The sequence below is a fragment of the Leucopleurus acutus genome (genome assembly GCF_964270905.1).
Source record: "Leucopleurus acutus genome assembly, chromosome: 15".
Taxonomy (NCBI): domain Eukaryota; kingdom Metazoa; phylum Chordata; class Mammalia; order Artiodactyla; family Delphinidae; genus Leucopleurus; species Leucopleurus acutus.
Window position 1 is genome coordinate 66602146 of NC_139157.1, and position 27536 is coordinate 66629681.

A 27536-nucleotide genomic window follows, 5' to 3' on the forward strand; every position below is an offset into this window, starting at 1 on the left:
CTGCTGGGAAGCAACTTTATCAACTAGAAGACAGTGCTTATATGAATTGAGTTTTTAATGCTATACTATCCTAGCATTTTTGGGGATAAATCTTACTTGACCGTAGTGTATTTTTGTTTTTGTTCTTTGTTTAATGTCTTGCTGGCTGGAGCTGGCTAATTTTTTTTAAAGGCTATTTCTATGTTCATAAGAAAGATTGACTTACAGTTTTCCTGTCTTGTAATTTTCCTGTTTTGCCCCTGTCTTTGACCAGTTTTGATGTCTAGACTATACTAACCTAAATATATTTGTCTCTCAGCCTTCTTTTTTTCCTATATGTTGTCTGGAATAGATTATGGTTTATCTGTTCTTTGAAGGTATGATAGGATTCACCTGTAAAACTGTCTGGGTTTAGTAGTTTCTTTATGAGTAGATTAATTACTGTATCAAATAATTTAATCCTCCTAGATGTGTACATATTTTCTGTTTCTTCTTCAGTCAGTTTTCAAGTTACACTTTTCTAAAAAACTATCCATTTCATTGAACTTTCAAATATATTTTGTTAATAACTTAATCTCTGCTATATGTGAAGCTGTCACTCCTTTTTTATTTCTAATGTTTGTGCCTTCTTTCTTTTTCTTTATTAGTTTTTCCAGGCATATGCCTATTTGATTTGTCTTTTCAAAGAGCCAGTGTTTATTTTTATTCATCTTTATAGTGTTAGTTTCTTTTTATTAATTTCTCTTTTTGATGTGTTTCTTTCTTTCAGTTTACTTTGTTCTTTTTCTTGAGTTGGATGTTGACCTCAATATTTTGTATTCTTTTCCTATAAATTTATTTAATGCTATAACTTTTCCTCTAAAAGTACTATTTTGATTGTACCCCACAAATATTTTGTTTTGTGGTGTATTCATTGTTATTTAGTTCTATGTATTTCCCAGTTTCCATTAATGTTTGTTCTTTGACCTATGTTTGTAAATTTCCAAAGGAATTGGGAAATTTGAAAATGCACTGTTAATTTCAAATTTTATTGATAAAAAGCACTTTATGAAATTTGTTGAAACTAACTCTATTATGATATATTGTCAGTTTTTATAAATATGCTTGAAAGTAATATAAGTTCTTTTACTGTAGGTAATATATCAATAAAAATCATCAGATCAAACCTGTCAATTTTGTGTTGAGAGCTGTATCTTTAAATCTCTTTAACTGCTTTATTAGCAGAGAAGGGTGTGTTAAAACCTCTATTGTGACTGCTTACCTGTATCAGACAAGGTCCAATCAGGAGACAAAAACCACATGGTAATTTGAAAAGAGAAAGCTTAGTATAAAGAATTATTAACAGAGGTTGGAATAACTGGGAATTGGTTAGTAGAGTTAAAGATAACCCTAAGGAATGTAGGAATAGCAGATATAAGGATCAGCCACCACCGTTAGGGCTGAGATAGCTCATCCGAAGAAGAGCTGTCTCCCCCTCATTGGAAAGAGTGCGGCCAGGGCTAATTGGATGGTGGAGAAGTTGCTAAGTGCCTTTCTAGTGACCTTCCTTTGTGTGCGTGGGGAAGCTCCTGGATGTTGCTGGCTGTCAGGTGCTGTGGGATCCAAGAGTTGGAGAAGCTGCCCTCTCCATGAGCCTAGCAGGAGAAAGCTGTGTCCTGCAGGAGCCCATTGTAATAGCAACCTTACGTATAGGAGGCAAGCATGCAGAAAAATTGTGCCCTTGCAGGAACCTAGTGCTGGAGAAACTGTCTGTTGCTGGAACTGAATGCTGGAGAAAGCTTGCCCCGCAGGAGCCTGGCTAGCCAGGCACACTTGAAACTAGGAGGAGAAACTGGCTTCCTTTCCAGGCTCCCTCCAGCACTCTCTAGTGACAAGGCTGTACGTAGAACCAGTTAGCAAAAGAGAAATCTTTGCAAGGCCTACCTCCATCATCACACAGGGTAGATATGGAATAAAGAGACATCATAATTGCCACAGTTCCTTTAACTTTATGTATAGTACATAGTGAGAAACCACATATATTCTTTTGACAACTTCTTTATGTTGCTATGTATATATATTATTCTCAGAAACAATTTTGAAGATCTCATAATGCTACATCTGGTGTGACTAAGAAATGGCCACTTTCCCTTAAATTTATAAGTAATTTATATATTTATTTATTTATTTATTTATTTGGTGATAGGGGCCTAGAAATTAAGGTTTGGAGGCAAAGATCCCGTGAACAGTTGGAGAAAATTTAAGACAGATGAGGAACAAAAGATCCAGGATTTGTTAGATCTTTTGTATTTCGCAGTTTTAATTTACCAAGACAAGTAGAATCTTTTTTTAGTAGTAAAAACTAAAACTGTGTGAAATGGTATGCAATGAAAGCTTTGATCTATTTGATCAGTTTAACCAAATCATCTTTTTAACCAAATCTTTAGATTAATTCATCTCCATTTTGTAAAAAACCCATTGACTGATGCCCCCCTCTCCATGTGACACTTTACAGCTAGGAGTTGATTACCGTCAGGAAGCCTATGAGTTTCTGCTCCATCAGTTGAGTTTTGCTTTACCAAGAGTCAGTTGTGTTATTTGCCAAATGTGATTATGCCATTTGTGCCTTTTGTAATTATTGCACAAGCTATATTATAACAGTTGATTAATCAACTCAGCTATTCGGAAAAAATGGGGAATGTGGGGAATGAAGAAAAAAAGATATACATATACCTTAATTTTATTTAAAGGAATAATATATAAATTGTATTTGTTGTGGTAGAACCACGACCTTTTCTTCGAGTATACATCCAATGGTTAGAGTTCTGACTTCTTTCTTGCACACCCGTAAGACGTTGCTTATGATTTCCAGCACTTTCTTCATTAGAGTAAGAAATTCGATACTTCTGAGTCAGTCAGAGTACAGACTAGATTTTCTTTTCCAGTATTTTGGATTATCTCACCCTTACTTGATTTGGCAGCAACTGTAAGTGTCTTGCTACTCGCCTTTTAGTCTTTCCAGAACACTCAGCCTAGTTTTCACTGGAAAATAACTCCCTTTGGTAATGTAATCTTTCATCATACTACTACTTAGAAAAATAAGGAAATAAACATAATTGGGTTTGATAATAAATGCACCTGGTTGTTGGTAAGTGAATATCTCAGTTGGTGGGAGCAGAAGTGTGCAGGCACAGGTAGCCTTAGTGACCCCAAGGAGCCACAGTGGCCATAGTTCTTTGACCATAGGCAACATTCATGTATTTTACGGGCAGAATGGAGAATGTCAGATAAGTCAGATTTTTTTTTTTTTTTTACTGCTTTGGATTCTTACATTGCTACTAGTCTTGCTGCTACAAACAGCGCTACATTGAATATTCTGGTATACACATTTTTGTAATTATGTGCTTGTATATCTGTAGAGCAAATTACTAGATATGAAATTGTTGGGTCAAAGAGTGTTTGCATTTAGAAACTTGATAGCTATTGCCATATTGCCTCCATCGAGCTTATACCAGTATACACTTGATGTATTAGAGTATATACATCACTCTTTTCCCACACCTTTACCAACCTAGTATAGTATCGAACTCTTCGCTCTTTGCCCATCTTACTCCTTTATTGGTGAAAACACATGTGTCTAGAGTCCCCAAGATCACCACCAGATTTGATGATTTGCTAAGAGGACTCAGAACTCACCATATAGTTGCACTTTTATGATAGTTGGCTTATTTAAGTATACAAGTTAATTTATATTTTGTTCTACTTTATAAAATTAACATCATTTACTTTGTGGCATGGGTTAACCATACCAGCAAGTTTAAGATTTTTGTTTTCTAGTTTTAGCTTTTGGAAAATGTTAGATATTTAAAAAAAAAAAATCACAATAGAGTGAACATTGTCAGTGTGTCCAAATTTGAAAGTTGTCTTTTAACTTAAAGCTAAGTTTAGTCTCTGAATTGTGAGGTTGATTTTAACAGTGGAGAATATTTATATTTAATACTTTAGATGGCGACTATCAAAAAGAAATAGGATCATGGCAGCAGATGATGACAATGGTGATGGAACAAGTTTATTTGATGTCTTTTCTGGTAAGAGCTCATTTTAATTGTCTTTCTAAGTTTACTTATTTATTACTTTTTTCTTTAAACACACACACACACACACAATTTTTTCCTGACCCATTTGATACTAAGTTGTATACATTATGGTCCTTTACCTCCAAATACTTCAGTGGGTATGTCACAAGAAAAAGTTGGTTTTCTTACATAAGAACAGCATAATTATCAATTTCAGTAAATTTAACACTAATACTGTAATTTTATTTAATCTACCATCTTTATACCAGTTTTACCAGTTAACCCAATAATGTCCTTTATTATTGTGATTGGATTTAGATCTATCATTTTATTTTATTTTTACAAATTAATTATTTTTGGGTTGCATTCAGTCTTCGTTGCTGCATGTGGGCTTTCTCTAGTTGAGGCGAGGGTGGGCTACTCTTCGTTGCAGTGCTCAGGCTTCCCATTGCAGTGGCTTCTCTTGTTGCAGAGCGTGGGCTCTGGGCGTGTGGACTTCAGTAATTGTGGTATGCGGGCTCAGTAGTTGTGGCTCATAGGCTCTAGAGCGCAGGCTCAGTAGTTGTGGCTCATGGGCTTAGTTGCTCTGCGACATGTGGGATCTTCCCAGACCAGGGCTTGAACCCATGTCCCCTGCATGAGCAGGCGGATTTTTAACTACTGTGCCACCAGGCAAGTCCCTCTATCATTTTAAATTTTTAGTTTGTCTCATCAGTTTTTGTTCTCTCTGATTTTCTTGCCTTCTTTCAAATATTATTTGAATATATTTTAGAATTCGATTCTAATTTATATATAGCTTTTTGGCTACACCTCTGCATTATTTTTTACAATTGGTTTCTGAAGGGATTGCAATATACATCTTTAACATTTTGCAGTCTACTTATTTAAATGTAAGAATCTTTTTATGTAAGTTGTATAATCTTGTACATATTGTTGTGTTTAACCTCCATCCATCCCTTTATGTTAAAGATGTCGTGAACCCCTTGATACAGTGCTGTAATTTTTATTTTAAACTGTTATATGTATCTTAAAGAAATTAAGAGGAATTAAAAGCAATTAAGATGAAATATTAGTCTTTTATATATACTCAGTTATTTACCATTTTTGTCCTTCTAGGATCTAGTATCATTTTCTTCCCCATTGTCTCTTTTCTTCTGGGACTCCGGATATATAGTATGTGAGAACCTTTGATATACTATAAGTTAGTAAGATTGTTCTCTCTCTCTTTTTTTAGTCTTTTTCTCTCTGTTTTTCCATTTGAATAATTCATTGATCTATCTTCAAGCTTACTGGCTCTTCTGTTGAACTTTTTACATTAGATATTGTACTTTCAGTTTTAGAATTTTCATTTGGTTCTTGTAGTTGTTTTTATTTCTCTACCAAGATTTCCAATGAGTACTTTTGCATTGCATTCTGGACATTGTAAATGTTATAGAGACATTGGATTCTGTTATATTCCTCTGAAAAGTGCTGGTGTTTTTAATTTTAGCAGGTATTTATCTTGACTGAACTTAATCTTCTGTCTTCCCTGTGGTGAACAGCAGCTGAAATCTCTGTTCAGCTTTCTTTAGCTTTAGTTGGACTTTTGGGAGTTCTAACCTTTACATGTGTAATTTGGGGGTCATTCAGATTTGGGTACAATTTGAGGAGTCCTCTCTGTGGCACTCTGGATTTCCTCTTTCTAGTTGCTGTTATCACCCCCAAAGTTTTTTCTCTGTTTCTTTAAGCTATCAGGACTAGAAGTTTCCATCTGAGTTTTCACTGCCAAGTGTGGCTCCAGCTAGAGCGTATCGGTCCACAAATCTTGTAATAAAAGGGGGATAGGGAATTCATACAGTGCTGTTTTCTTCTTTCAGGTGTCATCTCCTCTCCAGTTTTTGCCTGCTTTAGATTGCTCTTTAGTTCTTCACATTACTTTTTTTTTCTTTTTTTAATTTAGGTACAATTTATATATAACATAATAGTAGTTTCAGATGTACAATGTAATAATTCCATGTTTGTATATATTGCGAAATCACCACAATAAGTCTAGTGGTAGAGCGTTGACTGCAGATAGCTTTTAATATTTTGTTTAGAGTTTATAGTTTTTGCAGGAAGATTGTCCTGATAGAAACTATTCTGCTATTATTGGAGTTGTAACCTTCTTACTAGCGTGGGGTTTTTTTCTTCTTTTTTTTAATATTTGAATTTTATTTTATTTTTTTATACAGCAGGTTCTTATTAGTTATCAATTTTATACATACTGGTGTATATATGGTGTATAATCTCCCAGTTCATCCCACCACCACCACCCCCACACCCGCCCCTACTAGCTTGTTTTTGAAAGTGAATTTTTAAGTCTAAACCTGTGTACTAAGATGTGTGTGTTTATAACGATGTACAAAAGCTTCTAAACAATTTTCTTTTTTGACACTGGACTAATAAAGTCTTTCTTTTTCTGGTCCTTCAGAGTCAGAATAGAAAAACTCCACTAAGTGCATAGAGTCAGTTTTAACTAGTCTTTGATTTTTTTTGCAGCTTCTCCTCTTAAAAATAATGATGAAGGTTCTTTGGACATATATGCTGGGTTGGACAGTGCTGTTTCTGGTATGTAAATTCTATAATAAAATACTTTCGTTTTGTTTGGTCAGTCTGTCGGAAGTGTTTATTTTGTTGTTAACAATTTCTGGAGTAACTCATAGCTCCTCAACAATCTGCCTTTTCTTTGAAATCATTATACTCAGGTAATTATTTTTTTGCCCAAAGCTTGATCAATAAAATAAACTAGGCTTTAGGTTTGTTTTTCATCTAGGTCTCAGATTTTTTTTTTTTTTTTTGCGGTACGCGGGCCTCTCACTGTTGTGGCCTCTCCCGTTGCAGAGCACGGGCTCCGGACGCACAGGCTCAGTGGCCATGGCTCACGGGCCCAGCCCGCTCCGCAGCATGTGGGATCCTCCCGGACCGGGGCACGAACCCGTGTCCCCTGCAAAGGCAGGTGGACTCTCAACCACTGCGCCACCAGGGAAGCTGCTAGGTCTCAGATTTAATTGGACCTTGTACAAAAATATTTTGTACCACTGAAAATGAAACTGATGGTGATTTCTACCTATATTACCACACATACTGTCACAGGCTACATGATATTAGAATTTTTGAAAAGGGTAGTTATTTTCAAATGTATCAGTAGGAGTGTGATATGCCGAGAGTCTAATGACCTGTCCAAATGAGAAAACCTTTCTGTAATCAAATCTTCTAAAGCTTCGAACAAATGTGATCCTTACACCTGATTTGTTGACAAATTTGTTTTAGGTAAATTGGTTTTCCAATTCTAATCTGTGAAATCAGTATAGATTTGGATGAAATGCAAGAGATGGAGAATTGTAGAGCCCTCTGGGTAGAGGTAGACAGTACGTCAAAAAGCCTAACACATGTATTTTTCTTTTTACCCCAGCTTTATTGAACTATAATTGACATATAACATTAAGTAAGCTTAAATGTACAGTATATTGATTTTATACACTTAAATATTGTAAAATGATTACCACCATAGCATTAGCTAATACCTGCATAGCGTCACATGATTACCATCTATTTAAGATCTAGTCTCTTAGCAACTTTTGATCATATAATATAGTCTTATTAACTGTAATCACTATGCTGTATATTAGATCCCCAGAATTTATTTGTCTTATAGCTGAAAGTTTGTACTCTTTGATCAACACCTCCTCTTTTCCCCCACCCCAGCCCTTGGTAACTATCGTTTTAGTGTCTGTTTCTATGCATTTGGATTTTTTAGATTCCACATGTGATATTGTGTAGTATTTGTCTTTCTCTCTCTGACTTATTTCACTTAGCATAATGCCCTCAAGTTTCATCCTTGCTGTCGCAAATAGCAGGGTGTTCTTTTTCATGGCTGAATAATATTCCATTATATATTTATATATGCACATATATTTACACACACGCACATGTATACATACATATATGCACCCACATATACCACATCTTTATTCCTTTTTCTGTTGGTGGACGCCTAGGTTGTTTCCATATCTTAGCTATCGTGAATAATACTGCAGTGAACAGAGGAGTGCAGATATCTGAGATTCAGTTTTTATTTCCTTTGAATATATACCCAGAACTGGGGTTGCTGGATCATATAATACTTCTATTTTTAATTTTTTGAGGAACTTCTATACTGTTTTTGATGGTAGCTATACCAATTTAGATTCCCACCAACAGTGTACAAAGGGTTCCCTTTTTTCCACATCTTCGCTAATACTTATCTGTTTTTTTTTTTTGCGGTACGTGGGCCTCTCACTGTTGTGGCTTCTCCCATTGCGGAGCACAGGCTCCGGACGCACAGGCTCAGCAGCCATGGCTCACTTCCCGGATTGGGGCATGAACCCGTGTCCCCCGCATCAGCAGGCGGACTCTCAACCACTGCGCCACCAGGGAAGCCCCCTGTTGTATTTTTGATGATAGCCATTCTGATAAGTGTGAGATGATACCTCATTGTGGTTTTGATTTGCATTTCCCTGATGATTTGTGATGTTAAGTACCTTTTCATGTTCCTGTTGGCCATTTATGTCTGCTTTGGAAAAATGTCTATTCAGTTCCTCTGCCCATTTTTTAGTTTTTTTCTGTTGAGTTGTGTGAATTCTTTATATATTTTTGGATATTAACTTCTAATCAGACATATATGTATATAAAAATTGCAAGCATTTTCTCCCGTTCTGTAAGTTGTCTTTTTATTTTGTTAATGATTTCCTTTGCTGTGCAGAAAGAAGCCTTTTAATTTGATGTAGTCCCACTTTTTTATTTTTTGCTTTTGCCTTTGCTCTTGGTGTCAAATTCAGAAAATTATTGCCAAGACCGATGTCTAGAAGCTTACCCCCTATATATTTTTTTTCCTAGGCATTTTATGGTTTCAGGTTTTTTAAAAAAATTTTTATTGAAATATAGTTGATTTATAATGTGTTAGTTTCAAGTGTACAGTAAAGTGGTTCATTTATACATGTATATATATTCTTTTTTTATATTATTTATTTATTTTGGTCACGCCACGCCGCTTGTGGGATCTTAGTTCCATGACCAGGGATTCAACCCATGTCTCCTGCAGTGGAAGTGTGAAGTTCTAACCACTGGACCGCCAGGGCATTTCCAACATTCTTTACCATTATAGGTTATTACAAGATATTAAGTATGGTTGCAGGTTTTAAATTCACGTCTTTAATTCATTTCGAGTTGATTCTTGTGTGTGCTGTAAGATAAGGGTCCAGTTTCATTCTTTTGCTTGTGGCTGTCCAGTTTTCCCAACATAATTTATTGAAGAGACTACTCTTTCCCCATTGTATATTCTTGGCTCCTTTGTCATAAATTATGACCATATATACCTGGGTTTATTTCTGGGCTTTCTGTTCTGTTCCATTGATCTATATGTCTGTTTTTATGCCAATAAAATACAGTTTTGATTACTATAGTGTTATATCTTGAAATCAGGAAGTGTCGTGCCTCCAGCTTTGATCTTCTTTCTCAAGGTTGCTGCGGTCATTCACAGTCTTGTGGTTCCATACACATTTTAGGATTGTTTTTCCTATTTCTGTGAAAAATGCCATTGGAGATTTGACAGGGATTTCATTGAATCTGGAAATACATATTTTAATGTAAGGTTTTTTTGTTTGTTTGTTTTAGACAGTGCTACCAAATCCTCTGTACCATCCAGAAATTGTTTGGATTTATATGAAGAAATCCTGACTGAAGAAGGAACTGCAAAGGAGGCAACATATAATGATGTATGGATTACCAGAATTTTGAAGGACAGTTACTTTGCTCTTTTGTGGCTCCTGAAATACAGACATCAGCTTACTATTGAATAGACATTCTGTGTTTGGGAAGCAGCTCTTAGACTAAAAGAATATTTAAGTCAGTTTCTGCCTTCAGATCTGCTTTTTAAAATAATGTTTTCTGGATGCTTGCCTAAATTTAGTTATAATTTTGCTTGATTGAATTTAAGTGTCTGACCATATAAAATCTCAACAGGCAATCAGTGTGATAAAGTATTTTATTTTTTCATGATTTATACAAAGTTATAATTTGTCCCAAGACTTCATGCAGACAAATTTCTTTCTACCTTATTTGAATTTTAAACTTTGGAGATTGAATGTGAAACTACAGAAAATACATTATTGGTAGGCCCAACTTTAAAAACCAGTAATTAACTAAATATCTGTTAGTAGAAATGGACCTCATATACCCTTATTTATGGGTTGATTTGCAAAGTTTGAAATATTTTGAAATGTCATTTAAGCTAAGAAAATAATTTAGAATGATGCTTGATCTTTTTATATCTTACAGTTGCAGGTAGAATATGGAAAATGTCAGCTGCAAATGAAAGAGCTGATGAAAAAGTTTAAGGAAATACAGACACAGGTAGAATTATGATGAATATTTTATTTTTGCCTTGTTAGATTTTTTTAAATTAATTTGTTTAATTAATTTATTTTTGGCTGTATTGGGTCTTCGTTGCTGCGTGGGCTTTCTCTAGTTACAACGAGCAGGGGCTACTCTTTGCTGTGGTGTGCGGGCTTCTCATTGCGGCAGCTTCTCTTGTTGTGGAGCACGGGCTCTAGGTGTGCAGGCTCAGTAGTTGTGGCTTGCGGGCTCTAGAGCGCAGACTCATTAGTTATGGTGCACGGGCTTAGTTGCTCTGTGGCATGTGGGATCTTCCCGGACCAGGGCTCGAACCCGTGTTCCCTGCATTCGCAGGCAGATTCTTAACCACTGTGCCACCAGGGAAGTCTCCGCCTTAATCAGGTTTTAAAACTAAAATTTAATAAATTTTTTTGTTAAAATTAAAATGCTCAAGTGTTGGCAGGTTGTAAGGAAACTTTTTAAAAAAATATTAAATGAAAGAGCAAGTCTGGCAAAACATGCATTATTTCCAGTGTCAATGAAACTGATAAAGGAAAACTGCTTGATTTGTTAAATGATATTGACAAATGATCTACTAGGCTAATTAACAGTTAAATAATAGAGAATTCTTAGAGACTGTATCAGGTGGTTTAAAAGAGAATGGTTTGAGGCGTGAACCTTTAGAATGGCTGATGAGGAAAAATGGTGATGCCTTAACAATTTTTGCCAGAGAGACATTTTTTGTGATCATGCTGCAAAGTCAGGAATGTGCTGTCTTGTTCTGATTTTTATTTCTTGGTAAAGTTGTTTCTCTTCCTTCACCCTCTCTCCCAAAGAGCCAGTCAATCCTCAATTCATTCTTTGTTCACCTGAGAATTAGTACATTGTTGCAAGTTAAAGCTCCTGTTGTTAAATATAATAAAAATTTTATCATCTTCAAAATAATGACCCATTTTCAAAATAATGACTTTTTTCCTTGTTATTTATTGGTTTTTCATTTTGTTCCCTCTTTTAAGTAGTTACACTTTAAATAGCTTTTCTTTGGCGCCAATTTTCTTCTTTGAATCTCAGCTTCCCCATTTGTATAATGAGCATCACTGTACTCCTCCTAAGACTATTTTGAGAATTGCATAAGATAAAATATGTGATGCGTGGCATGTAGTTAGCATTCAGTAATCAATAACTATTATAAATAGTTTAATAATCCTGTCGATACATACTTTATTAAATGTATTTTATGATGTTTAGAATTTCAGCTTAAAAAATGAAAACCAGTCTCTTAAGAAAAATATCTCAGCACTTATCAAAACTGCCAGAGTGGAAATAAACCGCAAAGATGAAGAAATAAATAATCTTCACCAAAGGTATGATTGAGGGATATGGATCTGTTTGTGAATTACATGGGTATTGATAGGTGGAATATTTTTAACTTTGGAAAGCTAATGAAAATCATGCATTTTATTAAATATTTAAGATTTTACTGAAAGTAAGTGACTAATATTCTAATGGTATATTATCGTAATGATACCTATATGATTATTAATAGAATATTGCCACATACCTCTCTGAATATATTCAGTTTTGTAATACACTGGGATCTTGCTCTGATATCCTTTGGTCCTGAGAAGATGGTGGTGTATGTCATGGGTTCTTCTAGGCGGCCATCAAATTACTAAAATATCAGGAGGTTGTCTGTGTCATATACTGTTAACAGACAACCCTTAAAAATCTGTCATTATTTATTTATTTTGGCTGCACCGGGTCTTAGTTGCGGCACATGGGATCTTTTTAGTTGCAGCCTGCAGACTTCTTAGTTGTGGCATGTGGGCTTCTTAGTTGAGGCATGTGGACTCTTAGTTGCGGCATGCATGTGGGATCTAGTTCCCTGACCAGGGATCGAACCTGGGCTCCCTGCGTTGGGAGGGTGGAGTCTTACCCACTGGGCCACCAGTGAAGTCCCTCAATTATATGTTCTTTTCCCTCTTAAATGGATTTTCTACTTAATTTCTCTCTCTCCCTCTTTTGGTTAGGGGCAATATTTGGCTCCAGAGAATTTCATATCTCTCCTCCCCTTGGTAGTCAAACCTCCAAAACAGTTATCTAAACATGCTGTCTCCATTTCTCCACTTCCCATTTCTACACATTCTTGAACCCATTCTACTCTGACCTCTTCCTCCAAAACAGCTGTGACTACCACTAAATTCATCAAATAGTTTGACTTCTCATTTTAACTTGTCTTTATACACTATTTGACATAGTTGACCCTCTTTTCTTGAAATAGTTTCTCCCTTGGGGTTTCATGATTCTTAGTTTTCTTCCTAACTTGAGATTTATTTTTCTGTACTTGGCTAAGTTGGAATTCCTTAAAGCTCAAAACTATGTCCTTTCCTTTCTCTATCAATATTTTCTTATGATGTAATCTTACTTATACTAGTCGGTTCCATTTATATGTAGGTACTACCTCACATCTGTACAAAATTTTCAAAATTACCTCATCCACAACAGAATTTAAGATTGAACCCCTTCCATTGTTCCTAGCTCAGTGGATTCCCCATCATTTATTCAGCTGTGCAAGCTAGAGTGACTGAGGGGTGGAATGACCATTTAATGTATTGCCCAAACCAGGGTACTTTTGAGAGTAGAAGGAGGGGCTATTAATAATTACACTGACATTGCTTGGCAAACTGGGACATATAGTCACCCTGCATAGGGGTCATCATTGACACTTAGCTCTTGGTCATCCTTCAGATCCAAATTCATTACCATGTCCTTTCGATTTTTATGTCTTTATGATCTCTCAAGTTGTTCACTTCTCTTCCATTCCTACCGTTGTTGCTGCCCATCACCTCTCATCTGAACTGGCAGTAGTCTTTTTGCTCAGAACTCTGCATCCGCTCTTGCTCTTTCCAGCCTGTGATTTCTCATTTCTCGACATTAAAGCCACGGGATGCTTTGTAAAGCACAACTCTGGACGTCTGTCACAGAACCACCCCATCCTACCCCCCGTTTTTTTTTTAAATGATCTATTTATCTATTTATTTTTGGCTGCACCAAGCAGCTTGCAGGATCTTAGTTCCCCCACCAGGGATTGAACCCAGACCCCAGGAATGAAATGAGAAGCTGGGGAAAGCTTCTCATCCTAACCACTGGACCGTCAGGGAATTCCCCCACCCATTTTCTTTTTTTTTTTTTTTTTGTGGTACGCGGGCCTCTCACTGCTGTGGCCTCTCCCGCTGTGGAGCACAGGCTGCGGACACGCAGGCCCAGCGGCCATGGCTCACGGGCCCAGCCGCTCCGCGGCATGTGGGATCCTCCCGGACCGGGACACGCACCCGTGTCCCCTGCATCGGCAGGCGGACTCCCAACCACTGCGCCACCAGGGAAGCCCCCCCACCCCTTTTCTGGATTAAAACACATCAGTGGCTTCTCATCGATCGTAGGATAAAAGATCATAAATCTTAACTTGGTCCACAGAGCTCTTCACAACATGGTCCCAAACTACTTTTCAGGCCTTGTCTTCAGTGTCTGCCTTTGCCTAGGTATCATAGCTCTAGTGTATCTCCTGCATTCTTTCAGTTTGTTGGGTGTACCATGAGCTCTGAGTTGCATGAACTGTTTCCACTCCCTGAAATGCTCCTCTCCTCCACCTGCTAAATACCTACTTATCTTCAGGTCTCGGCATAAGCATCCTTTTCATGTGGGACATTTGTTCTCACTGACTAGGTCAGATCTCTTTTTTGTAGCTTCATTTACACTTGCAGTTTAAAAAATCATGAATGGGATCACTTAATTAGTGTTCTCTTCCACTAAACTGTAAACTTCATGGGAGCAGCAACCATGTCTTTGTGTCCTCACCATTTATTGAGTATCTACCACGTGCAATAAATGTTTAAAGAGTGAAAAAAGATAATCCTATGTGTGGACCATATGATATGCAATTTAGGCCTTTTGAAAATAAAGATGGTTGTGTATGTTTACTAATCTAAATCCCACAAGGTGCAACAAGTATAAGATTGATTCCTGAAGTGTTGGGGACATTTTATATATATTTGAATCTTTTAGGGGAGGGGTATAATGTTTGAATAGAGTGAAAATTCAGAGAAACTGGGTGAATAAATGATGTGTTATTTCATTAGATTGTTATACGTGGTTATATTGATACATTAGCTAATAAACATTCTGTCAAATATTTGCGCTTTTTATTTGTGAGCTTCAACTAGTACTCTAATGGTAAATGTTTATCATTTTGCTGAAAGTTCATTTTTAATAGAAAAAATGGAAATATTCATATAGGATAAAAATTTTAAAGTGTAAATTCTGGAAAGTGTTTAATGTGGAGGTTTTTTTTTTAAATAAAACCTTTGGGACTTCCCTGGCGGTCCCGTGGTTAAGACTCCATGCTTCCACTGCAGGGGCACGGGTTCCATCCCTGGTTGGGGAACTAGAATCCCGCATGTTACATGGTGCGGCCAAATAACAACAACAAAAAATAAAACAAAACTTTTGATAGTATTTTATTTGGTGTGGAGTTACGTTAAATGTGTATTACGAGCTCTGTGGGCTAGAACTATCTTTTAGGACCTTACATTTTAATAAGTATGACGTATGTTACACGTGTGCGTGCTTTGTTGAATGTGAGTCCTTTGTTGGATAAATTTATTGCAGACATCTTCTCCCATTCTGTGACTTATCTGTCACTCTCTTTATTGTCTTGTGAGGAATAAAAGTTCTAAATTTTAGTGAAATTCAATCAGTTTTTTTTTTTTATGGTTAATGCTTTTTGTGTTCACATTTTCCGAGTTGTCTCAAAGGTATTTCCTCATGTTTATTTTTTTGAGTTTATTTATTAGTTTACTAGGACTGCCATAACAGAGTACCACAAACTGGGTGGCCTAAATAACAAATTTATTGTCTCACAGTTATGGAGGCCAGAAGTCCAAGATCAAGGTGTCAGTATGATTGATGCCTTCTGGGGGCTGTGTGATGGGTCTGTTCCAGGCCTCTCTCCTTGGCTTGTAGCTGGTTGCCTTCTTCTGTGTCTCTTCATAAAGTCTTTCCTTTATACATATCTCTGTCCAAATTTCCCTTTCTTATAAGGACACTAGTCATATTGGATAAGGGTCCACCCTAATGACCTCACTTTAACTTGATTATCTCCAAAGACTCTGTCTCCAAATAAGGTCACTAGTTTGAGGTACTGGGGATTAAATTTTGAGGAGACGCAGTTCAGCCCGTAACAAGATCCACATAAGGTCTACACATTGCCTTAAGTTGTATGTATCCTGTGTCCTCTTGTTTTATAAAAATCTTCCCTTATTCCTGAGATGATGTTCTCTACACATTTAGTACTGATTAGGCATAGATTTATGGAAATTCAGGGAAGTTATAAAAGTTCAGGAAGATGGCTATATTATTACAAAAAGCTAAAATGAGCTATTTACATTTTATTTTTAGGAAAACTGCCAGTTTTCTGAAAACCTTAGGAGTTATTTTAAACAATAAATACATACCATTCCTCTAGGAAAGGATCACAATTCTCTCTTCCTTTTTCTTTTTGCACAGTATGTAACACTTTAAGATGGCTATTGACGCTTTGGCTTTTACTGTGGGGTTGTAGGTGAAACAGAAAACTAGGATAGGGAGCTACATAGAGTTGTATTTTGATCGTCTCTGTTCTCCAGCAAGATTTCACTTTCCCTTATGTTTCAGTTGGGCTAGAGTGAAGGCAAGAAAATAATGTCACTCGTTCTAAAAGAAGTGAATTTGTGGTTAGTTTGAGAGTTGTGCACCTGTAGTGAAGGAAATCTGAAAGACATTGGCAAATGCTGGGATAGAACTGAGAGGTCCTCCAGGCTTTGAGCAAAGCAAATGAAAGAGAGTTCCTTGTTTTAAAAACTGGCTCATTTAGTTGGAAGCTGGTAAATTCTTACTACTCATTCTTTTATACAAAGTAAAATTAGTTTTGCCAGTATGTGGGCCCCCCAGTTTTAAAGTGTATCACATGTGATTAAACCTTGGGTTATTAAAAAGGAATTAACTTTGTTTTTTTGGTGTTAATTTCTATTTCTCAATAGATTGTCTGAGTTTCCACATCTTCGAAATGCTCATAAAACTTCAAGGACACCAAATATAGTTAAAACAAAAGGTCTTAAATCCAGATCTCTCCATTTGGATGATTGTTCAAAGACTGATCACAGAGTGAAAAGTGATGTTTCTAAAGATGTACATTATAGCACTTCACTGCCATACCTCGAAAAGGAAGGAAAATCACATTCTGAAAAAAAGGGCACTTCACATTTACCTACATCTGTTGAAAAACACTCCACCAATGGCATTTGGTCACGTTCCCATTATCAGGTTGGTGAGGGTAGTTCCAATGAGGATCACAGAAGAGGAAGGAAAGATAGTAGACATAGCCAGTACTGCAGAGGGACTGACAGGATACGAAAAGACTTGAACACTAGCTGTGGTGATGGTGAACCGAGGAACATAGAGGCCAGTCAGAGGCTACAAGGACGTCCTGAGAAATATAGTAAAGGTGAACCAAAGGCTGAAAGCAAAAATTCAAAGTTTAAAAGTAACACAGATTTGGATTATAAAAATGAACGCAGTAGCTCTTCTTGGGAGAAAGAAAGCTCTAGAGACAGGTCACACACTCGACTAGAATCTCAAAGTGACAAAAAACTCGAAAGACAAAGTGAAAGATCACAAAATATAAATAGAAAAGAACTTAAATCACAAGACAAAGAAGAAAGGAAAGTTGATCAAAAACCTAAGTCAGTAGTAAAAGACCAGGATCATTGGAAAAGATCTGAACGAGCATTGCTTCCTTATTCCAAGAAGGAACTAGCAAAATCTTCTCATAATTCAAGTAAATACCATCCAGAAGAGAGAAGAGGCCGGGAAGATTGTAAAAGAGACAGGGCTGTAAGTAATCATAGTTTTCAAGAAGGAAGATGTCCGTCCTCTCTTTCAACCAATAGAACTCACAAACATGTTGACTCTAAGGAAGTTGATGCTGTGCACCAATGGGAAAATGCACCTTTAAGGGTAGAAAGGCATAGAACTGAAGATAAGCGGAAAAGAGAACAAGAGGGCAAAGAAGAAAATAAGCATATGAGAAATGAAAGAAGAGTACCTGCAGAACATCTGCAGAAGACAAACAGAGAGACTAAGAAAACCGCTACAGATTTAAAGAGACAGAATGAGCCAAAAAATGATAACGGTGAAGTCTCTAATAATGATGTTTCTGAAGGAGTGGATGATAAAGAGCCAGCAGTTAAAGCTGAGAATGGTTCAAATGAAACACAAAACAAAGACTTAAAGTTAAGCTTTATGGAAAAATTGAACTTAACTCTTTCTCCTGCTAAAAAGCAGCCTGTTTCTCAGGAAAATCAGCATAAAATAACCGATACTCCCAAATCTAGTGACATATGTGATTTGGAGTCCTTGGTGCAGGCTAAAACTGTGACATGTATTCCCTCTGTCAGTGAACAGATCACAGAGGAAACCAAATCAGAGTTATTGGAACCAAAGGATGCTCTTACAGCAGCATCTGAACCCAGGACCAGTGTTTCAGAAAGGAAAATAGAAGAGGAAAATAGTTTGTTCATTAAATCTGTTGCGGATACTGTGCATTGTGATATGTCCATCTGTGGCACAGAGATTTCCTTCTCAGCGTCTGTGGAAATGCAACAAACAGAATCCTTGTTTCCATCATCAACAGAAATGGAACAGACCATTAATGGTGCCAGGGCAGCAGTTCCTGTGGTAATGGACACAGTACAAACAAATGTTTCTCAAAACTTTGGTTTGGAATTGGATACCAAAAGAAAGGATGACTTAAATTCTTGTAGTATTTCCGAAGATACAGAAATGAAGGAGGCTTTTTCAACCAAAGTGACCGAATCCAATGAAAGCATTTTGCAGCCTTCAATTGAAGAAGCTGTCATTTTGCCAACAGTCCTTTCAGAAGATGGTAAACCAAACCTTGAGCCTTCTCTTGTAGATGCACCACTGGTTGAGAGTAAGTCTTGTCACTTGGAGCCTTGCTTACCTAAAGAGACTCCAGAATCTTCACTTCAGCAGACTGAGTTAACGGACCACAGAATGGAAATTGGTGAAGCAAACTCAGTATATCACGACGATGAGAACTCGGTTCTGAGCATTGACCTTAATCAGCTGAGACCTATTCCAGAAGCCATCAGTCCTCTGAATAGTCCCGTGAGACCTGTAGCAAAAGTTCTTAGACTGGAAAGCCCATCTCGAGTTCCATTATATAATAACAGTCATAAAGGTAATAGTTTATATTATCTCCTATAACTTATATTTTTGTGAGAGTGTAGCATATGTCAGCAAGATGAATCAGTGCTTTTAATTTATTTATTGATATTTATTTACTTTTTAAATTTTTATTGGCATATAGTCGATTTACAGTGTTGTGTTAGTTTTAGGTGTGCAGCAAAGTGAATCAGTTATACATATACATATATCCATTCTTTTTTTTAGATTTTTTTCCTGTATAGGCCATTACAGAGTACTGAGTAGAGTTCCCTGTGCTGTACAGCAGGTTCTTATTTGTTATCTATTTTATATATAGTAGTGTGTATATGTCAATCCCAGCCTTCCAATTTATTCTTCCCTGCCCTGTCCCCTGGTAACCATAAGTTTGTTTTCTACATCTGTGACTCTACTTTTCTTTTGTAAAGAAATTCATTTGTATCCTTTTTTTTTAGAGTCCACATATAAGTGATATCATATGATATTTGTCTTTCTGTGTCTGACTTAACTTCACTTGGTATGACCATCTCTAGGTCCATCCATGTTGCTGCAAATGACATTATTTTGTTAGTGCTTTTTATTTGATAATTATTATTCAGACCTTTGTTGTTACCTAGAAATGTACATTGAGCCTTTAGTCTAGATTTAGGTAATTCTTAATTATACAACAAAAGGGAATGGTAGAACAGATTGTCTCAAATACTCCTTGCTTGCTTTCAGGTATATTTTTGTTGTCCAAAAGCCATCATCAAATGGCATAGAGTAGGTGATGCTGCTAACATCAAGTAAAGAAACCTGAACAGTTGGTTGCTGTTTATCCAAATGACCAAACTCTATACTATCACTATTGTCAAGCACTTTCTGAGACTCATGACATGAGTACGTGTTAGAGTAATATAGTGTAAATAGTGTAAAAGCTGTTAAAATAATAAATTGCCTCAACATTTAATTTTTTGTTATATTTAGTATGGAAATGTTAAATGACAAAGACTCGGTAGTCATGTGACTATAATATGCTTTTTTCTTCCACAGATGTGTTTCCACCAAATTTAGCTCATTCTGCCTCCAAGAGTCAGTCTGATCTCAATAAGGAAAATCAAAAGCCAATTTGCAAATCTGACAAATTTACAGAAGCAGACTCCCACAAGAATTCATCTTTAGATGAATTAGAAGAAGGAGAAATTATAAGCGATAGTGAAATATCTGAACCACAAAAACGTTTTGACAAAAGTACCAACCCAAGAGCTTCTGCGGAAGTGCAGAACACAAGAACTAACCCAGGAAGTAGGAAAAGCACTGTGCATTTGGATAAAGACAATAGGAAGATATCTTCTATAAAAATCCGTCAGACCAAAAGCAAATGGAATAAAAGACGAACTGAATCTAGCAGATCTTCAAAAACAGAGAAGAAAGATAGGTTAGTGGGCACTTCCAGCCTGGAAAAAATAGTGCCAATTATTGCTGCACCCTCTTCTGTCCGAGAGGTTGTGCACATGTTACGAATGATAAGAAAACATGTAAGGAAAAATTATATGAAATTCAAGGTAAAATTTTCATTAATACAATTTCATAGAATTATTGAGTCAGCAATTTTGAGTTTTACATCACTAATTAAACACCTTGACTTATCCAAAATCTCTAAGTCAGTGACTACTTTACAGAAGAATCTCTGTGATGTTATAGAATCCAAACTTAAGCAAGTTAAAAAGAATGGCATCGTGGATCGTTTATTTGAACAGCAGCTACCAGATATGAAAAAAAAATTGTGGAAATTTGTAGATGAACAACTTGATCACTTGTTTACAACGCTTAAGAAAATCTTAGCAAAGTTTTGTGACTCCATAAACATTGGCAGTGACAGTGACGAAGGAAAACTTGAAAAGAGAAATAAAGAGAAAGCACAATATTCAAATTGTCAGAAGGGGAATGTAGGCAGCTCCAGCAAAGAAATGTTGAAGGAGAAACCCCCCAAATCAGAAGATTCTGGTTACTCTAAGTCTTTAGTAGGTTGTAAAAAATCGGAGGAAAAACATCAAGAGCAAAATAATTCCAGTATTAACAGAGTAAAGCACAACATTAAAAAAAGTACTAACACTTGCTTTGGTAATATTAAGAACCCTCAATCTGAAGAGGCGTCCTTGGAACCAAACTGCCCGAAGGCAGGAAAAATGGAAGGCAGTACCATAGAGGACTCACAGGCATCCCAGCACGCTGCTTTGAAGCCAGAACGCAGTTTTGAGATTCTTACTGAGCAGCAAGCATCTAGCCTTACTTTTAATTTAGTGAGTGATGCACAGATGGGAGAAATATTTAAAAGTTTGTTGCAAGGTTCTGATCTTTTGGACAACAGTGTTAACTGTAACGAAAAAAGTGAGTGGGAGTTAAAGACACCAGCGAAACAGATGCTAGAGACTCTTAAATGTGAATCTCTACCAGTTTGTACAACGGAAGAGCTCGTTTCGGGGGTGGTTTCTCCCTGTCCTAAGGTGATTAGTGATGATAACTGGTCATTATTGTCATCTGAGAAAGGTCCGTCTCTGTCTTCAGGGCTTTCATTGCCAGTTCATCCTGATGTGTTGGATGAAAGTTGTATGTTTGAAGTGTCCACTAACGTATCTTTAAGTAAAGATAATGTATGTAGTTCAGAAAAGAGTAAGCCCTGTGTTTCCTCCATACTTCTTGAAGATCTAGCAGTCTCTTTAACAGTACCATCACCTCTGAAGTCAGATGGTCATCTCAGTTTCTTAAAGTCAGATGTTTCGTCTAATTCAACGCCCGAAGAAGTTATTAGTGCCCATTTTAGTGAAGATGCCCTACTTGAGGAAGAGGATGCATCTGAACAGGACATTCATTTAGCCCTGGAGTCTGATAATTCAAGCAGTAAATCAAGTTGTTCTTCATCATGGACAAGCCGGTCTCTTGCTCCAGGCTTTCAGTACCACCCTAATCTACCCATGCACGCTGTCATAATGGAAAAGTCCAATGATCATTTCATTGTGAAAATACGCCGTGCGGCACCATCTACCTCCCCTAGTCATAAACAGAATATGGTGGCTGATGAATCTTTGCCAAGAGTGGAAAAGGAAGCTGATGAAACAGTGGAGAAAAAATATATTTCATGTCAGTACAGAGTTTTTAAATCTGTGGAGGAATTGAAAATTTCCAGTAAAAATGTTGATAGCAGTAAATCAGTTCATGAAGAACAGGACTGTATGATACAAACAGAGGTTCCCGATATATATGAATTTCTTAAAGATGCTTCAGGTAAAGTGGTTCATAGTACTGAAGTAGTTGAAGAATGTTTCAAGTTGCATCAAGTATGGGAGCCACAAGTACCTGAAAGCGTTGAAGAATTGCCTCCAATGGAAGAAATTCCACATTCTGTCGAGGATCATCTTCCAAACGCATATATAGACCTCACAAAAGATCCAGTCACCGAGACCAAAAAGTTGGGGGAATTCGTAGAAGTAACAGTTTTAAATATTGAGCAGTTGGGATGTTCTGGAAGCAGTGTGGATCAAAATGCTCCAGTATTAGACAATATGCAGCCTGATACTGTAGATGCTTTTATTGATTTGACACAAGATGTTTCAAGTGACAGTAAAAATGAAGGTAACTGTCCTGCTTTAGCTGTTGAAGACTTGGGGTGTCAGGTGATATGTGTAGATGAAGATAACTCAAAGGAAGAAAAGGTGCAAGTGGCAAACAGGCCTTTGGAATGCATTGTTGAGGAAGCCTGTATCGATTTAACCTCGGCATTTCCCAGTTCGGGTGAAGTGAAAAAGGTTGATTTAAAATCAGAGTTGGCATCAAATTCTGGTAGTTCAGAGTTGCCTGGGGCTTTGGATAATGCTCACAAAAAGAGGAAAAATCTTTCTGATCTAAATCCTTCTCAGAAAAAACAGAGAAAGGAAGCAGACTTAACCGGCAGGGAAAAGACCAAGAAAATTACCCAAGATTCTGGTGAGAATGGCGATGCTCACCGAAGGAAAGCCAGTAAGAAAAAGGCCCCTGTAGTTACTAAAGATCCCTCGTCATTAAAGGAAAGCCCAGGGACTAAGGATGCCTCAGCAGCATCTGCCACTTCTCTTACAAGCCTTTCTGCAAAGAATGTTATTAAAAAGAAGGGAGAAATTATAGTTTCGTGGACAAGGTAAGAATCTAATGAGACTATTAAATCACCAGGAAATTTTAAGATACCAGCAATCTGTTCTGTCATGTCATCATAGTTTTATCCCATCTTAAAATAGGGAAAGTGATGACTTACTTCAAAAGTGGCCAAAGTTAGTAGAAGATACGTTCTAGGATACAACCCAGCTGTACTGTAGAACAGTCTAGAGCCGTGGCGCTTAACCAGCGATGTGTACTAGCACTGTGGACAGAACTTTTCATTATGTTTTTAACTTCACTTTTCAATGAAAAAGAAAAATTGTTTCATTTGTAAGGAGCCTGGTATACGCACATTTTAGAAAGGAGGAATGACAGGTGGTGAATAGGACAAAAAGTGTGGGTGTTTGTAATTTGAGTTTTCCCCCCGAAATTAGAAGCTTCAAAAACAGGTTGTACTTTTGACTTCTTTGTGAGATTTTTAAGAAATGCAGAGTTAAAGACCCCATTTCGGATGTCAAGGTGACCACAGTTGGGAACCATTGAACCGGAGGTGCATGATCTCTAGACCGGCTAGAGTGCATAATGAGAGAGAATGAATTTTGTTGAAATTGGTGATCAATTTTGTTTAAGACCTCAGTCCTCTATGCCTTCATTTCGGGTAACCTGCAGATGGTAAAATCTCAGAGACTATAATAACGCACATTGGTTCAGACCATGTAGAAAAAGCAGAGGTCTGGGGATTAGAAGATCTGGCTTCTGTGTTACTTTTTGGTTCTTCTCACTTATCAGGTCTGTGATCACGTTTGGGCCCTAATTTTTAAAGTACTATACACACTACAAGTAGAATTTTAAAAAATCTTTTATTTTGTCATTAGAAACATACATTAGTATTTGTTTTAGAAAATTTGGGAAATATGTATGAAGTCAAAGATTAAAATCATCCATAATCTTATCTCTCAGAGATAACCATTGTCCGTATTTTAGTATACACACTTGTTCTTTTTTTATGGGTTTTAATAGAAATGTCAACTCTTATTGGTAGATAGTAAGGCAATGGAATTTTTGTTACCTTTCTGTTCGAACCTGCAAAAGCTAAATAACATTTTTCCCCCTTCAGAAATGATGACCGGGAAATTTTACTGGAGTGTCAGAAAAAAGGGCCATCGTTGAAAACATTTTCTCAGTTAGCTGCCAAGTTGAATAAAAATCCGTATCAGGTAACTACCCCAGTTTTACATCTCTATAGTTTCACAGATGTTACTACTCTAAATATTTAGATTTGATTTTTAATGTGTTTAAGATATATAGCTATTTGTTAGCCAAATTCTTTAAAAGTATGGCTCTTTGGAGAATTCCCCAGTGTTCCAGTAGTTAGGACTCCGTGCTTTCACTGCCGAGAGCATGGGTTCAGTCCCTGGTCAGGGAACTAAGATCCCACAAGCTGCATGGTGCAGCCAAAAAAAAAAAAAAAAAGACTGTTAAAAACTTGGTGATCGTGGAAGAAGTCTGAAACAATCCGAATTCTTTATTCTGTTGTTTTGCCATTTACTTATTTGATCTTGAGCAATTTTGTAATGATATTTGCCTGTTTAAGAAAGTTTGATATTGAAAAGTTAAACTAGCAATTGCCTTTATTATGAAGATATTTTGTTTTTCTAACTATTACTTTACCTTTATAATTAAGGGTAACTTACTCTGTCTTTAGATGGTTTGTGAAAATATTCATCAAAGATAAAAAAAATATATATTGAGATATTTATAATTAACCCTCATTTAAAATTTTTCAGGTCTCAGAAAGATTCCAGCAGCTAATGAAGCTCTTTGAAAAGTCAAAATGCAGGTAGTTAATGGTTACACTACAGTAGGCTAGTAAAGTAAATGTTTGACACTGTGCCTGTGCAGTTAATGGCCTGTTAGTCGTTGAAGATGTGAGTGGTGGGTGAGAGACATCCAGCTGAGTTCCTGTTTCAGTCACAGGTTGGAGAATGGTTGCTCGTGCAGGCTTCTAAGGCACCTCATCCACAGGGACGTGGTCAATGAAACCTGCTGCAGTTCAGATCAGCATCTCTCCTTAGCCTTCTGAGTGTTGATGAGCCTAAAGTGGGGGGAAATCCATTTGATGATTGATAATAAATTTTTATCGATGAAGAAAAACAAAACATTCTTGAGGGAATTCCCTGGTGGCCCAGCGGTTAGGACTCTGTGTTTCCACTGCCAGGGGCCTGGGTTCTGTCCCTGGTCGGGGAACTAAGATCTTGTGTGCCGCATGGCTCAGCCAAAAAAAGAAAAAAAAGGCAAGAAAACATTCTTGAATAGCATTATATTTCATAGCCAGTGAAATCTGTGCAGTCGTAATTTAACATAGTTTACATTTTTAATTAGGAGTGCTAAAATACAAAACATACATTTATAAACGTGAAGTCCATTGTCATCTGAAGAGGTGACATGATTTACCATGTTACATTATTAATAATGTTCACAGACATGTTTCTTTAAGCCATTCTTATACGGGTTTATTAAGGCAATAATGTTTATCAGGTATTTCCTATAAGACCTGAGCCAGTTGCTTAAATATTTTGGACTTTTATGTAAGGAAGATTGTAAAGATATTTAACATATCACTATTTTTCAGTTGATTTGTAGTCATAATTATTTGAATCCAGAATGCCCAACTTTAAATAAAACTAACTCTGAAGAAGAACCATATTTGGACATTGATCTCATTGTGAAGGGTTCTGAATACTTTTGAGTTATAAAAATCTGTTTCTAAACCCAGTGTAAATTACTGTCTTTAGATAATCTGTTAATTTCAGTATCCTCTCAAAGCAACTAGTTTGTTAATGAAATCTTCAAAAGATATTTAGTAGTGTACTCTGACATTAAAATTCTGTTTATATAATTCAGAATGTAAGATTGCATAATGAGGAATTTGAAGAAAAAGCTTATTCTAAAGAACCTTTAAAAAATAGTTCAATGCAAAAATGGCCTGCTTTTTTTTCAGATTCACTATGCTGTAAATTTTTCACTGCCTTTAGAAAATTAAACTGAGGTCTTTTTTTGTTTTATTTGAACGTTATCTTAAAATATGACTTCCATTCTCTTGTTGAAGATAATGTTCCCTTCATGAACGAACTAACTTGTATCTGGAAATGACACTTATTAGTTTGAAATTTCCAAATTCCATTACAAATCTACAATCTTTTAATGGATTTGGTACTTGAGATTTTATTTGCTTGCATGATAGCACAAATAGTGAGTTATTTCATTCCTAGTTTTTTTTTTAATTTAATTTATTTATTTTTTATACAGCAGGTTCTTATTATCTGTTTTATACATATTAGTGTATATATGTCAATCCCAATCCCTAGTTTGTTTCTTAACTGATTTTTTTTTCCTTCAGGTACTATAGTCTCATTACATTCTTATCAAAATCAGAGTGTAAGGATAAAGTTACCAAACTGAGTCTATAAAAAGCTAGTTCTTTAACCACCAATATTTATTATCTAAGAGAACTCATTTAAAAGAACAACACTTTATGAGATGGTCATATCAGAAAAATAGAATCATAACTTTAGCATTTTCTTACATTACAGATAAGTTGCTGAATTCCTTGGAGTCTTAATTGATATTGCAAACTACACAGAAGCTTGGAATTCTTCATGTTTTTAATGGGGAAGGAGAGGGCAGTTTTATGACATTTGATTACCAGATAATAATCTGCATTTGTCATAACTTGCTGACTCTTAATCTCAAGCCAGCATGTTCACCTTGTTCCTGACATCAGTCTGATTTGCTTATCTGTTATTGGTCATGATATTTATTTTTAAACAGGTTAGAACTTGTTATTAAGATAAAAGCAACAACAAAACAGTATTGAAACCTTAGTTTTGATATTTCAAAGAAATGACTTTCTTTCTAGATTTTTAAAAATAGTTTTGTAGAATTTTAAGCTTAACCATTATTTAGTTCGTTTCATCCATTTTTATTTGCTTTTCTAATTGCCTGTCCTCAATTTGGTAAATTGTAAAATAATTTAAATAGTGTATCTGTAAATATGTATAATTATAATGATGTAAAATACTTTGTGTTTGTATGTTTGGGTGTATACACACACATAAATGGCTGTACCTAGCCAAGGACTTTTCTATTTGTATAAAACTTTTTATATAAAGTTTGCTTTCTTTACCAGTAATGTATAAATAAAACCATGTAAAGTTCTGTTATATTTTGATTAGAATGTTCTTTTAACGTGCTTAGATAACAATCGAAACAAAAAAAAAGGTAAAACTCCCAGAGGACATGGGGGCTCTTTTGAAGTGGTTCTTGGTTAGGGTGTGGCTGACTGAATGCGTGGCTGGCTGAATGTGTTGGAGCAGATTAATTGGAGAAAACCAGTTGCCTTTGCCTGCTTTCTCACAGCAGGTAATGGTACAGCGAACAGTGCTGCAGGTGTCCTCACAGACAAAATCAGGGCAGCACAAAAACTCCTTTGGGGTGAAGATCTGGGAAAAACAGGTAAGGATTAACTAGCTATGCATTATTTATTCATCCCTCCCCCCTTCAGACTGGTGGTACTGATGGGTTACAATCTAGGCTTTGGACTCTATGAAGTGACTTGAGGAAATTGCCATTTCTCCCACAGTGTCCAGTATCTGCAGGAGAAGCCCTGACCTGAAGGATTACTTGGTAGATAACGAACTGAAATAATGAACTGTGGTTTTG

General features: G+C 36.4%; 1 protein-coding gene across 3 annotated transcripts; it reads left to right on the plus strand.

Moving 5' to 3' along the window:
* Positions 1 to 3968: 3968 nt before the first annotated feature.
* Positions 3969 to 26838, plus strand: CASP8AP2 (caspase 8 associated protein 2). 3 transcript variants are annotated; one of them, XM_082856037.1, is made up of 10 exons: positions 3969 to 4046; positions 6552 to 6620; positions 9705 to 9805; positions 10368 to 10442; positions 11673 to 11788; positions 16499 to 18720; positions 19737 to 22857; positions 23932 to 24031; positions 24602 to 24654; positions 26408 to 26838. In XM_082856037.1, the coding sequence occupies exons 1-10, from the start codon at positions 3992 to 3994 to the stop codon at positions 26409 to 26411; spliced, it is 5916 nt and encodes a 1971-aa protein (XP_082712163.1). In that variant the 5' UTR covers positions 3969 to 3991; the 3' UTR covers positions 26412 to 26838. The 3 variants fall into 3 exon arrangements, with proteins under 3 accessions (XP_082712163.1, XP_082712164.1, XP_082712162.1); XM_082856038.1 differs by lacking the exon at positions 10368 to 10442; XM_082856036.1 differs by lacking the exon at positions 26408 to 26838 and having other exon boundaries at positions 24602 to 25628.
* Positions 26839 to 27536: the final 698 nt, after the last annotated feature.